An 11,542-nucleotide genomic window follows, 5' to 3' on the forward strand; every position below is an offset into this window, starting at 1 on the left:
AGCCAACCTGCACGAAGGGATGAAAGAGGTAGCCGAGTGGATGACGACCAGCCGCCTGAAACTGAACTCGGACAAGACGGAGGTCCTCATCCTGGGCTCCTCACCCTCCGCCTGGGACGACTCCTGGTGGCCTCCCGCCCTGGGCACCGCACCCAAACCGACAGACCATGCACGAAACCTGGGCTTCATCCTGGACTCCTCCCTCTCCATGACCAGGCAAGTCAACAACGTCTCCTCGGCGTGCTTCAACATCCTACGCATGCTACGGAAGATCTTCTGGTGGATCCCCACCGAGACCAGGAAGACCGTCACCCAGGCCCTCGTCACCAGCCGACTGGACTACGGCAACGCCCTCTACGCCGGTACCACCGCCAAGCTCCAGAAGAGACTCCAGCGGATCCAGAACGCCTCAGCCAGACTCATCCTCGACATCCCACGAACCAGCCACATCTCCGGACATCTGAGAGACCTTCACTGGCTCCCCGTCAACAAAAGAATCACCTTCCGCCTCCTCACCCACGCACACAAAGCCCTACACGACCAAGGCCCGAGCTACCTCAACAGCCGAGTCAACTTCTACGCTCCGAAACGCCACCTCCGATCAGTCAACCACGCCCTCGCCGCCGTCCCCCGCATCCGAAGAGCGACGACAGGAGGAAGGTCCTTCTCCTACCTGGCCGCCAAGACCTGGAACTCCCTCCCTCCCGACCTGCGCCTGACCCAAGACCACCTCTCCTTCAGGAAGAAGCTGAAGACCTGGCTGTTCGAGCAGTAGCGGCACCCCCCCCCCCCCCCCCAGCGCCTTGAGACCCTACGGGTATGTAGCGCGCTCTATAAGTGCCACTGATTGATTGATTGATCTGGGGTTAGTCTATATAGACTAACTTTGTATTATGGTTTTGATTTATTATTTCTCCTTTTTTTATTTTCTCTTTTCAATGAACTGTATATATATTCTGAAAACTGTCAATAGCCCTTCAACCTGTATTTATAACAAGTATTAACTCAGAGTATGTTATAATAACTGATATTGCATAAGGAAATTAATAAGTTATGGATGTGACTATATGTATATTACCTCTCTGAACTAATAAAAAAAACAAGCATTTGCAATGCAATAGGTCTCGCAGTTCTTGAGTTTGAGCTATTGGCATTGTAAATGAGAATGCAGTTTATTTATGATTTGGTTTTTAAAAAATAAATAAAAGGCATTGTCATTTACATTGCCAATAGCTTAAACTCTCGTAGAGGCGAGACGTATTGCATTGCCAATGCTTGTTCAGGGAGAAGGGAGAGTGAAGTCGAATCTAAAGTGTGGCTAGAAGAGATGGAGATGAGAAGAAAGCGCTATGGGCAGAATGATAGTAAGGGAGCGGTAAGAATGGCATGGAAGAATTAAAGTTGGAGACACAGGACAGGGATGGACTGAGGGAAGGAAGGGTGAAGGAAGGGGTCTGGGAGAGGCAGAGAAGATGACGTCACACAACAGGAAGGTACAAATGGAGGTGGCGGCGGGGTGGAGAGGGCAGAGAATGAATCTAGAAAACAATTAAAGGCAAGGTAGGATGAGGCGAGGATAATTAAGAAAGAGAGACAGGTGGGCTACTAGAAGGGGGAGGGGATGCACGAGTAGCTGAGAAGACAGATGGCTAAAAGCAAGTGCGATGGGAGTTAGAGAGAGAGAAGAGTGGGGTGGGAGGGAGGGAGTCTAGGAGGGAAGGGTAACGGAGAAGGGTGGGAAAAAGGCAGGGAGAAGTAGGTAGCGCAGTAGTCTGAGCGGAAAGCAGCAGTAGATGGCGAAAAGCACGAGAGGTTAGCGGGGTAAGAGGGGCGACCACAGGAAAGAAGTCCGGGAGGAGAGAGGCAAGCGTGGGAGTGAAGAAGATGAGGCTGAGAGAGTGGAGGGCCTAGGCGGGAAACCGGGGGCGGGAGGAGATGGGGCAGAGATGGACAGTGGGGCACGGGACGTAGATACGGTTTAATAATTTAGTAATTCCTCAGAGGGAACGTATTCCTCATTCCGCAACATTGGAGCACAAGGGCGGTGGAGCCGAAGAGGCCAGGGTCAAACCGTGCATCTGAATGAGAAGCTGTGTCCGAGTGGGCGTGCAGGGTACAGAGCGAGGCAATGAGAAGGTGGGGAGGTGGCACAGAGGAAGGGGGCACAGGGACAATGGGACGGACAGACTGTGGGCGCTTAACGTCAACTGGCTGGGACTTATGATTTTTAAAAAGTGCTTGTTGTATATTGTTTTGAGGTTCAAGTCATCGAAATGAGCTTACAATAATGACGCATGCTGGGGCTCGGAATCCGGTAATTATTTAGTGGGAGTCCACAGTACGTTTCCTCGTGTGATGTAACTGGGTGGTGCTCATCTAAAGCACTCCAACACCTCCGGGTAAAGTTCATGCTTGGTAAAAGTACAACAAAAACATATATTCTGATAGCTTGAGTAAAGCGTATTAACTGGATAAATAACTCACTTAGCCGCCCAGTGGTGTCAGGAGCGGAGCAGGAGGAAGGGAAGGCTACGAAAACGAGCTGGGTCAAGGAAGGGAGAGAAAAGGATCGCTGGGACGTGGAAAGACATGGAGTGAGATATGAGAGATGGGGGTCAGAAGGCAGATAGAGAGCACACAAGATACGGCCTGAGCCGTGCGCAAGCAAAAGAAAACTCACATATCCGCTCCTGCCTTTCATGCGCGTTTTCCCCAGCCTCCGCCGGCCGCCCCCGAATCTGTAGCTTCCGGGCAGGATCACAGCGCCGGGCCGTACATCGCCCGCTACATTGCAGAGAATGGCTGTGACCGCGCGCTTTAGGAGACACGCAATGTGAAAGTGAAAGTGTGGGAGAGCGCAAGAAGAGACGCGCGCGTGTTCACAGCGCGTGTCTCCTAAAGCGCGCGCATTCACTGCCCGTGTCTGCTAAAGCGCGTGGTCACTGCCATTGACTGCAATGGGTTTATTGAGCACGTGCACATGTGATGTCCCACTTCGCAGCCTACACAGCGACAATGAGTCTCGCTTCGCGAGCAGCGCATAGCGCTGCATCGCTAGGCGAGATCTAAAAAGGACAGTGCATCTGGGGGGCGAGTCTACTAACCAGCATCACGGATGGCGCCTGCCTGGTTTCGCCGGCCTCAGCTCGTACCCAGGCACCGGTGTTCTGAGACACAAGCAAATGCAGTCACCCAAAAGACTGAGCTTGTGACATGGAAATATCCTGTCACACTATTGATTAGAGTGAGATACTAAAACCAGCAAACATAGGGGAAGAAAAGGCATAATCGTCAGCAGTACCTGCTTTTTGTATAGCACTTCGTACCGTTTCTAGGTGTTGTAAAAAGCCAGGGCACAAGTCCTATAAAAAGAAGTGGGGGGGACTGACCAAGCAAGACAATATGCAAATGACCTCATGACGGCACGGTGTAGCGCTACAAATGAAATAAAATAGAGCAATTTAAATTATTTGTGTAAATACTGGGATACACTAACCCATCTGACAGTCTTACAGTGTCTGCATTTGTATACAGGGACAGAACAAAGGCAAAAAAGCATTCCTCTCTTAAGTACCTGTGCAGAGAAGGCAAGCTGTATGCCTTTGTTTCCCTCTGTGGCACTTACTTTTAAATGTAAGGCTCCATATACATATACATATACATATACATATACAAGCAAAAGGAGGCCGCATGTCCTTGGGCCCAGCTGGAGGTGAGAGAAGGCTCCCTCGCTGCCGGCACGTGGCTGCTGGGAATGGAAAGCAGGCAACGTGCGGGTGCTGCTGAACGTGTCCCGGTGTCTGAAAGAATGTATGACGTTACAACGAATTCCGCTGCAATGCATGCCTTTACCACGCATGCGTTACAACGGAATTCGTTTACCACGCATAACATTTACCTCGATTGTTTGCGTGGTGACGTCATACGTCGTTAAGAGAAAGCAGAATTTTATTTTCCGTTTTCTCTTAAACGACGCTGATTAAATACATAACCCGACGTGACTTCAGGTGAGTTTTTTTTTGGGGGGGAGATCCCCCCAAACCCCCCATTTTTACTTTTTACCTTTACCACATATACCTTTACTACAAACCTCGTAGTAAAGGTATGCGTGGTAAAGGCTTTCGTGGTAACCACGCATGCGTTGTACTGCATGCGTGGTTAACAATTTCGTGGAAACGGCTTCGTTGTAATGGCCGTTTCCCATCTGAAAATGACACCGGGACAAGTCCAGCGTATTTCTGTGAGCCCAACTTCTTGGCAGGGGATACGGCGTCCACCCTGTGAAAATACTGGGTGGATGCAAGTATTTCCAAGGATCCAACTAACTGACTAACCTATCCACCACTTAAAATGTACTTGCATGTTTCACTACACTAATCCTCTGTGGGTCCCGGAGTAGCGTGCTACCCACCGAAAAAGCACTTCGACGCCTCGTCAGGGGTAGTAAGCGCTATATAAATGCAATTACAATACAATACCCCTGACTCGAGCCCTGTAAATAGCTGGTGATACTGTTTTAAAACGGAAACCTTCCCAGTGGGACGAAAACAGCCAACCAGCCATCAGCCAAAATGAAACCTGGCCACACTCTCCATCAGAGGAACGGAGGCGCTGATTCGCTCTCCAGTGGAATAAGGAATATTAATACAACTTCTAACGAAGAAGAGGGACAATCCGCCCTAACAGGGACCGGCACGCAGAAATCCCAAATAAAGAAAGAAACAATCACTTCTGAAAGTGAGTGAGACACTGACATCAACCCTGTCAGGGGGGAGACAATAAATCATCCCTTTTTAGAGGGAATAAAAATCCACCGCTCAGAGCGGATCAAAGATTGACGGCTGCTCAGACGATGAAGCCAGTGTATCATGGACCTTAGTGCAAGGAAGGAAATGGGTCCGCTTGCAGCCGCCTGATTTGTAAAATACAGCAATAATCAGATTTTGGTGGACCCCCCCAAGCTTCTGGACTCTGGTGCAACGGCACCGGCTGAACCAACGAAGCTGCGCCCCTGGCCTGCTCACCAGGCCCGGACTGGCCGTAGTGGACACAGGGCAATCCCCCGGTACGCCGCACAGGTGGGGCCGGTTTTGGGCCCCTGGGGGCCGATATTGTTACAGGGTCGTTTTTGCAGCATATCTGCAAAATTGGCCCTGTAACAAAATCGGCCGAAAACCGGTCTTGGCCCCCGGGGGGGGGGGGGGGCCGAGCAGTTTGCCAAGGCCAGTTTTGGTTCCCAGTCCGGCCCTGTTTCTCACCTGCGTCCTGTGCTACCCTGGTCCTGGCACTGTCGCCTTCCCTCTCTCTCCTCCGGTCCTGCACCTGCCCGCGTCCATCACTATGAGTGAATTCCACTCACAGAGCCAATGGCTGCATGGAATTGAAAGACTGACCTGCTGCTATTGTATCAGCTATTCTTACTGTATTGAATGACAGGAAAGCAATATAATTGAGCAGAGTGAGGTATACTGTTCCGAATGATTGACTGTGAATATCACTGAACTGAAAGAAACGATAGAACATTGAGTGATTGTTCATAGACCCAGACAGAGATACATGCTGGAGAAGGGTCGGAATGGAATGGCTACAGAACAGGGTTGGATTGGGATTAAAAATCGGCCCGGGCACGCTAAAAAAAAAGTGGGCCACATTTGCATATTGCTTTTGCAAAACACTGCTTCGGTGAAATTTTCACGGATTAGTTTACACTTGTGAAACACACCTAAAAACAAGTGAGGCCACTTTTGCCCAGGCCCCCTGCCCCGCTCGATATGTATATATTAATGGGCCGGCCCCAGCGAGACAAGAGTGACACCTCTGCCCGCTGGTAAAAGGGAGGTAATGGACTCCCATCTAGCTTCAGAAAGGCCACTCGGGCACCCATTGGGCCGCTGGCGGCATCGAACAATGCAGCAACCGCCCAAATCGGCCCCCAGGCTGCTTAAAAAAGTAGCCCACAGCTGGAGCTTGGACACCGGCCCCTCAGGCATTGCCCGAGTGCCCTCGTTACCAATCCGACGCTCCTACAGAATCCCCTGTACTGGGTGCTGCTCAGCTGAAGACGGAAGCTATCAAATGAAGAGGCATGCTTTGTATCCCACGCACTAGAGATGGATCACACAGTTTGGACAAGCAGAGAAGCCGGGATTGACCCCAATTCCCCAGTTTCACACTGTGCAATTCAGCCACTAGTCGGGTAACTATCTCTGACACCCAAGGTTAGTGCTTTGTCCTTAATTCTTGGAGCGGGGGAGATTAATGTATTAAGCCATAAGAAGAGGAGGTGAAGCCAGCATGCGCTGGCCAATTAGAAGGCAGCAAAAAAGAGTGACACTAAAGCCAGCAAATGGTAAGCAATGGGCGGCTGCAAGCCCCATGTATACAATGGGCCAGATATACGACCTGTTTTTGCATGCGCAAACGGGCATGTACAAATCCTATTTAGCGAGTTGCAATTTATTTGCGACTCGCGAAATAGGATTTGTGACTCCCAATTAGGAAGGGGCGTTCCAAGGGCATACCTTCCTAATTGCGCCTCCCAACCCCATCTGTGAATGTTTTGCAACCGTAACTGCGGTCGCAAAACACTCGCAATTTACCGCCCTCATCAAGTGGGTGGTAATGCAGTCGCAATTTGCCCCTTTGCAAATGCAGGGGAAAATATTTTTTAGGATCAGGTCGTGGTCCGAGGGACCACTGCTTGCCCTTAAAAAATGAAACATAAACGTTTCTTTTTTTTTTTTTAAATACAGCCTGTTTTCCTGTAAGGAAAACGAGCTGTATTTATGTATTTAAAAAAAACTGCTTTATTTAAAAGCAGTCCCAGACATGGAGGTCTGCTGAGCCCTGCAGGCCACCGTACCTAGGAGGGCCAGCCATTCCCAATGGGTCGCAAATTGCAAGTGACTCATGAATATTGATGTGGCAGCAATGTGAGACCCCATTGAGAATCGTTAACACACAGAGTCTCATGCACTGTTGTACATGGCAATTTGCGAGTCGCATATTGTCATGGTCGTAGATCTGGCCAATATCTCTTGCTGATCGTGCGCTGTCGCAGGCGAGACCTAAAAATGTTGTTTTTCCCCCTGGCTGACTGAGCTCCACCCTCATGACCGCCCTTGGACTCCCTCGGTCTCTGGAGCACAGGCCGCTGCAGCCCGTTTCCCGTTTTCGGAAAAGTTTATTTTGCGTGATCCAATGTATAGCTGTATCCAACAGGTGCACAGCGCTCCGAAGCCTGTGAGGCCAGGTCGGTTTCCTTTCCAGTGATAACGGGTTAAAGCAAGGTTGCCTGCTGGCTCCTTTGCTGTTTTCCCTTTATACAGTTGATTTACCTGTGGCCCTCTCAGCATGCGCTGGTATTGCCCCGTCTTTGGGTGGAGTTCCGATTGCATGCCTTATGTATGCAGATGATATCTTGATTTTGGATCTTACCCCGAAGGGCTTGAATAATCGTTTGCAAGCGCTGTCTGAATACGCCAAAAACCATTACCTATTGATAAATACGGCAAAAAGTAAAGTGATGTGTTTCTCCGGTAAGAAGAAACCTAAATTTCTTAATTTTCCTTGGGTGGTGGTGGATCAAAAATTGGAAGTTGTAAAATCTTATACCTTTCTGGGCAAAATTGTCACAAATAATCTAAGTGACAAAGCACATATGGATAATAACTCCCGGAAGGCTATTTCACAGGGAAAGAGTTTAGTATCCCTATATAAAGCAACAGGTAGAAGGCATTTTTCTATTCTTCTCGATGTTTTTAGAGCAAAAGTTCCTGCCTCCCTATTATACGGTATAGAGTTAACAGATTTAAAAAAGTGGAGTTTTTTAAACTCCGCAGAAGGGAAAATTCTGCGTAGTTTATTATCTGTTAGCACAGCAAATTCTACTGTTTCCCTGAGACAGGAATTGGGTTTACGCAGTAGCTGGGTACAAGGTTTGGCCAGTGTTATACGTTGGGTAGTAGGTATAGCAAAAAGTGAGTCTAACACCTTAAGAGAGCTTATAAAAAATGAATTGCTGGGAAACTTTAATGACTACTCTTTACTTGTAAAAAACTTCAGATTCGCTGTGGTACAATTGAAATTGGATGAAGAGACATTACTTTCTTTATCCTCTTATCAATTAAAAACTATCCTGAAATCTACCACATGGGAACTGGGGTTTTGTCAGGACAGAGATTCCCGGCTGTTAAAAAAAGGTGGTACTCCTGTTATAGAGTCCTGTATTTTGCGGAAAGCTCAACCTTATATGTACTGGAACATCTCTCATGGCGTTCGTCGCTTAGTGTACTTATTAAGACAAAATCTGCTTCCGTTGAAAGATCTTTGTGCTAGATGGTATGGACATTCAGCACTTTGTGATCTTTGTCAGATGTATGACCAGGACTTAAATCATGTTATCTTTGTTTGTCCTGCCCTGATGCCTTTTAGGCGTAGATGGTTACGACCAATTTGCCTTCAACTCAACATTCTTTCAGCTTCATCATTGCAGGCGGCCTTGATTAACCCACCTAATGAAATGTTTTGTTTTAAACTATACGGTTTTTTAAAATGTTTTTTGGACCTGTATTAAGATGTTTATATTGTGTTTTTGTTTGTAGTGTTGATATGATATTTTATGTGCTTCTTGCTTGGTATGTATATTTTGGTTTTTATGTGGACCTCCAAGGAGTTCCTTTATCATAATAAATAAAACTTGCCAGGTCGGCACTTCACAAAACTATGTAAAGAATTTAGTTTAAAAAATGCTATCAATGTGCCCAAGGAAACACATTGCGTGAGTCATAAACCTGCCAGAGATCAACAGCGAGTCTGCGAGCGGCGCCGGGTCTCAAAGGCGGATTTACTCTTCACAGGTCCGGAGTGAGCGTTGAAATAAAGGTTTGCCCCTTTATTCCATGGTTTGCCCCTTTGTTCCATGGTTTGCCCCTTTATTCCATGGTTTGCCCCTTTGTTCCATGGTTTGCCCCTTTATTCCATGGTTTGCCCCTTTGTTCCATGGTTTGCCCCTTTATTCCATGGTTTGCCCCTTTGTTCCATGGTTTGCCCCTTTATTCCATGGTTTGCCCCTTTGTTCCATGGTTTGCCCCTTTATTCCATGGTTTGCCCCTTTATTCCATGGTTTGCCCCTTTATTCCATGGTTTGCCCCTTTGTTCCATGGTTTGCCCCTTTATTCCATGGTTTGCCCCTTTGTTCCATGGTTTGCTCTTGATATGAAGGTGAGGGTGAACAGCAGGGGGTTCCCTGGTGATGCCCCCGCTGCTCCCTGCGGATAAAGGACGGGTTTGCCTCTCACAGGGGGGGAGGGGCGGAAATAAAGGGCCCCGGAAGAGTGAGCCCTGGAGGGGGAACCCGAGGGCTGGGATTCCCCTCCAGCTCAGACTGGTCTACCGGGAAACCAGGGAGGATGGGAGGGCGGGGGTGGGGTCTCTCGCGTGCCAGGCCAGTCTCTCTGACTCTGCCCCGGCCCTCCCAGCCTTCAGAGGGACAGTCGATACGTGGCGGGGTTATTTAGCGCCCCGGAGTAGCCTTTCTAGACGCTACAGTAATGCTGGCTCCCTTTCCCCCAGCCCTCCCGGCTCTGCCCCAGCCCGCCTGACTCCTGGGGGGCGTCACATGAAGCCCACGGGGCCGAGCCCTTACCTGTGTGGGGCAGGGCGAGGAGCAGCAGCAGTGCCAGCCCGGAGCAGCCCTGGGCTCCGGTCACCCTTGCCATGGTGCGGGCCGTCCTGTCCTGATACTGCCCTGTGCGTCCTCGTCCTCTGAAGGTCTGCCCGGTCAGCCCAGGTGCATTAGTGCCCGATCTGCCCGTCTTAGTGCTCTGCCCGGTGAGTCCTGGTGCATTAGTGCCAGCTCTGCCCGGCCCGCTCCTTTGCTGCTCCGCCAGGTCACTCCCGGTGTATTAGTGCCCGCTCTAAAAGGCACGGTCCTTGTGCATTAGTGCCCGCTCTGACAGGCACGGTCCTTGTGCATTAGTGCCCGCTCTGACCGTCTTAATGCACTGCCTGGCCAGTCCTGGTGCATTAGTGCCCGCTCAGTCCGATATGTCCTGGTGCATTAGTGCCCGGTAAATCCTGGTGCATTAGCGAACGCTCTGCCCGGTCAGTCCTGGTGCATTAGTGCCCGGTAAGTCCTGGTGCATTAGTCCCCGCTCGGTTCGTCACCATGGACCCTCACAAAGGTTGGCAGGCTCTGGTCGGCATAGGGCAGTATGTCTTCCGACCCTTGCACCCGTCTGTAGTGCTGGGGGGGGGGGGGGCACGCCCCCGCTACCTTCTGAGGGTCCCGGGGCTTCGGTCTGACCCAAGCCTGCCGTCCTGGCGAGCTCTGCCCCTGTCTCTTGGAGGTCTGCAGGTCCGTGCAGCGCAGTATGGCACCCCAGGTCTTCTAGCCGCTGTGCCCCCCGCCTGCAGTCTCTGCTCCCGGCTCCAGAGGCTGCTCCGGTCCGTGGGTCGCTGTAGGACACTCTTGAGTGCCGGGCTCTGCTGCCCCAACTAGTCCAGATGTTCCCCTACACCTGCTTCCTCCAGCCCAGGCCTCGGCCAATCCCAGCCTCCCGTCGTGACGCGTCATGTGTGCAGGGGCAGACGGTGTGTCTGAGGCGAGCTGGGAGCTTCGTCTTCGCACAGACTGTGTGTCTGAGCCGGAGCGCATCCCCCTCCCCCACCCTACAGAGCATCTGCGCATGGGCAGACTGGGTGTCTATGCTCGGGCCGCACTGCCCAGCCCCCCCCCACTACTGTTCCTCTGACACAGACAGTGCGTCTGAGGCTGAGCCGGGAGCACTGCCCCCTCCCTCCCCCCAGTACAACTGACACTGACTGTGCGTCTGAGGCTGAGCCGGGAGCACTGACACACACACACACACACCCTCCGCAGTACATGTGACTCAGGCTGAGCGTCTGAGGCTGAGCCATTAGCGCTGCCCTCCCTCCTCCATCCTGTACACCTGACACTGACTGTGCGTCTGAGGCTGAGCCGGGAGCACTGACACATACACACACACCCTCCGCAGTACATGTGACTCAGGCTGAGCGTCTGAGGCTGAGCCATTAGCGCTGCCCTCCCTCCCTCTCTGCTGTACATGAGAAACACACTGTGCGTCTGCGGAGAGCCGAGAGTCTGAGCCGGGAGCACTGCCCTCTTTGCTGTACATCTGTGTGCCTGGGGTGGGCAGGGGCAGTACTGCCCGCAGGGCCGGCCTCTGGGATTGGCGAGGTCCCCCCCCCAGGGCGCAGACGCTCGGAGGGGTCTGTAGCAGTCTCCCCCTGTCTTGGTGCTAAATAAAAGGGTGTTTACCACCACTTCCGAAGGCTCCCGGCACTCCTGTCTTCACCGCGCATATTTTCTTTTTGCCAGCTCTCCTAACTACGGCCCCCCTGCCCCCCCACCCCCATTCTCCAACACTCAGACAATTCAAAACGGCAGCTGGGAGGAGGCGCCAGCTTTGGTTTCGCCCAAGGCGCTATCTGTGCAAATGCTAGGCCCGAGAAAGTATAGGGAGGCCACTTTTTATTCACACGGTGAGATACGGACCAC

General features: G+C 51.2%; 1 protein-coding gene across 2 annotated transcripts in view; it reads right to left on the bottom strand.

The window, feature by feature from the left end:
• The window catches only part of LOC144754064 (HLA class II histocompatibility antigen, DM alpha chain), a 66,137-nt gene extending 55,333 nt beyond the window's left edge, over positions 1-10,804 (bottom strand). For both annotated transcript variants that reach the window (XR_013594643.1, XM_078641582.1), the window contains exon 1: positions 9,647-10,804. Coding sequence is in view for 1 of the 2 variants with exons in the window: in XM_078641582.1 (XP_078497708.1) it covers positions 9,647-9,719 (73 nt within the window). In the remaining variant the exon portion in view is untranslated. The remainder of the gene's footprint in view (positions 1-9,646) is intronic.
• Between the last annotated feature and the right edge of the window lie 738 nt (positions 10,805-11,542).

Source organism: Lissotriton helveticus, chromosome 5_1 (assembly GCF_964261635.1).
Source record: "Lissotriton helveticus chromosome 5_1, aLisHel1.1, whole genome shotgun sequence".
In the NCBI taxonomy this organism is placed as follows: Eukaryota; Metazoa; Chordata; class Amphibia; order Caudata; family Salamandridae; genus Lissotriton; species Lissotriton helveticus.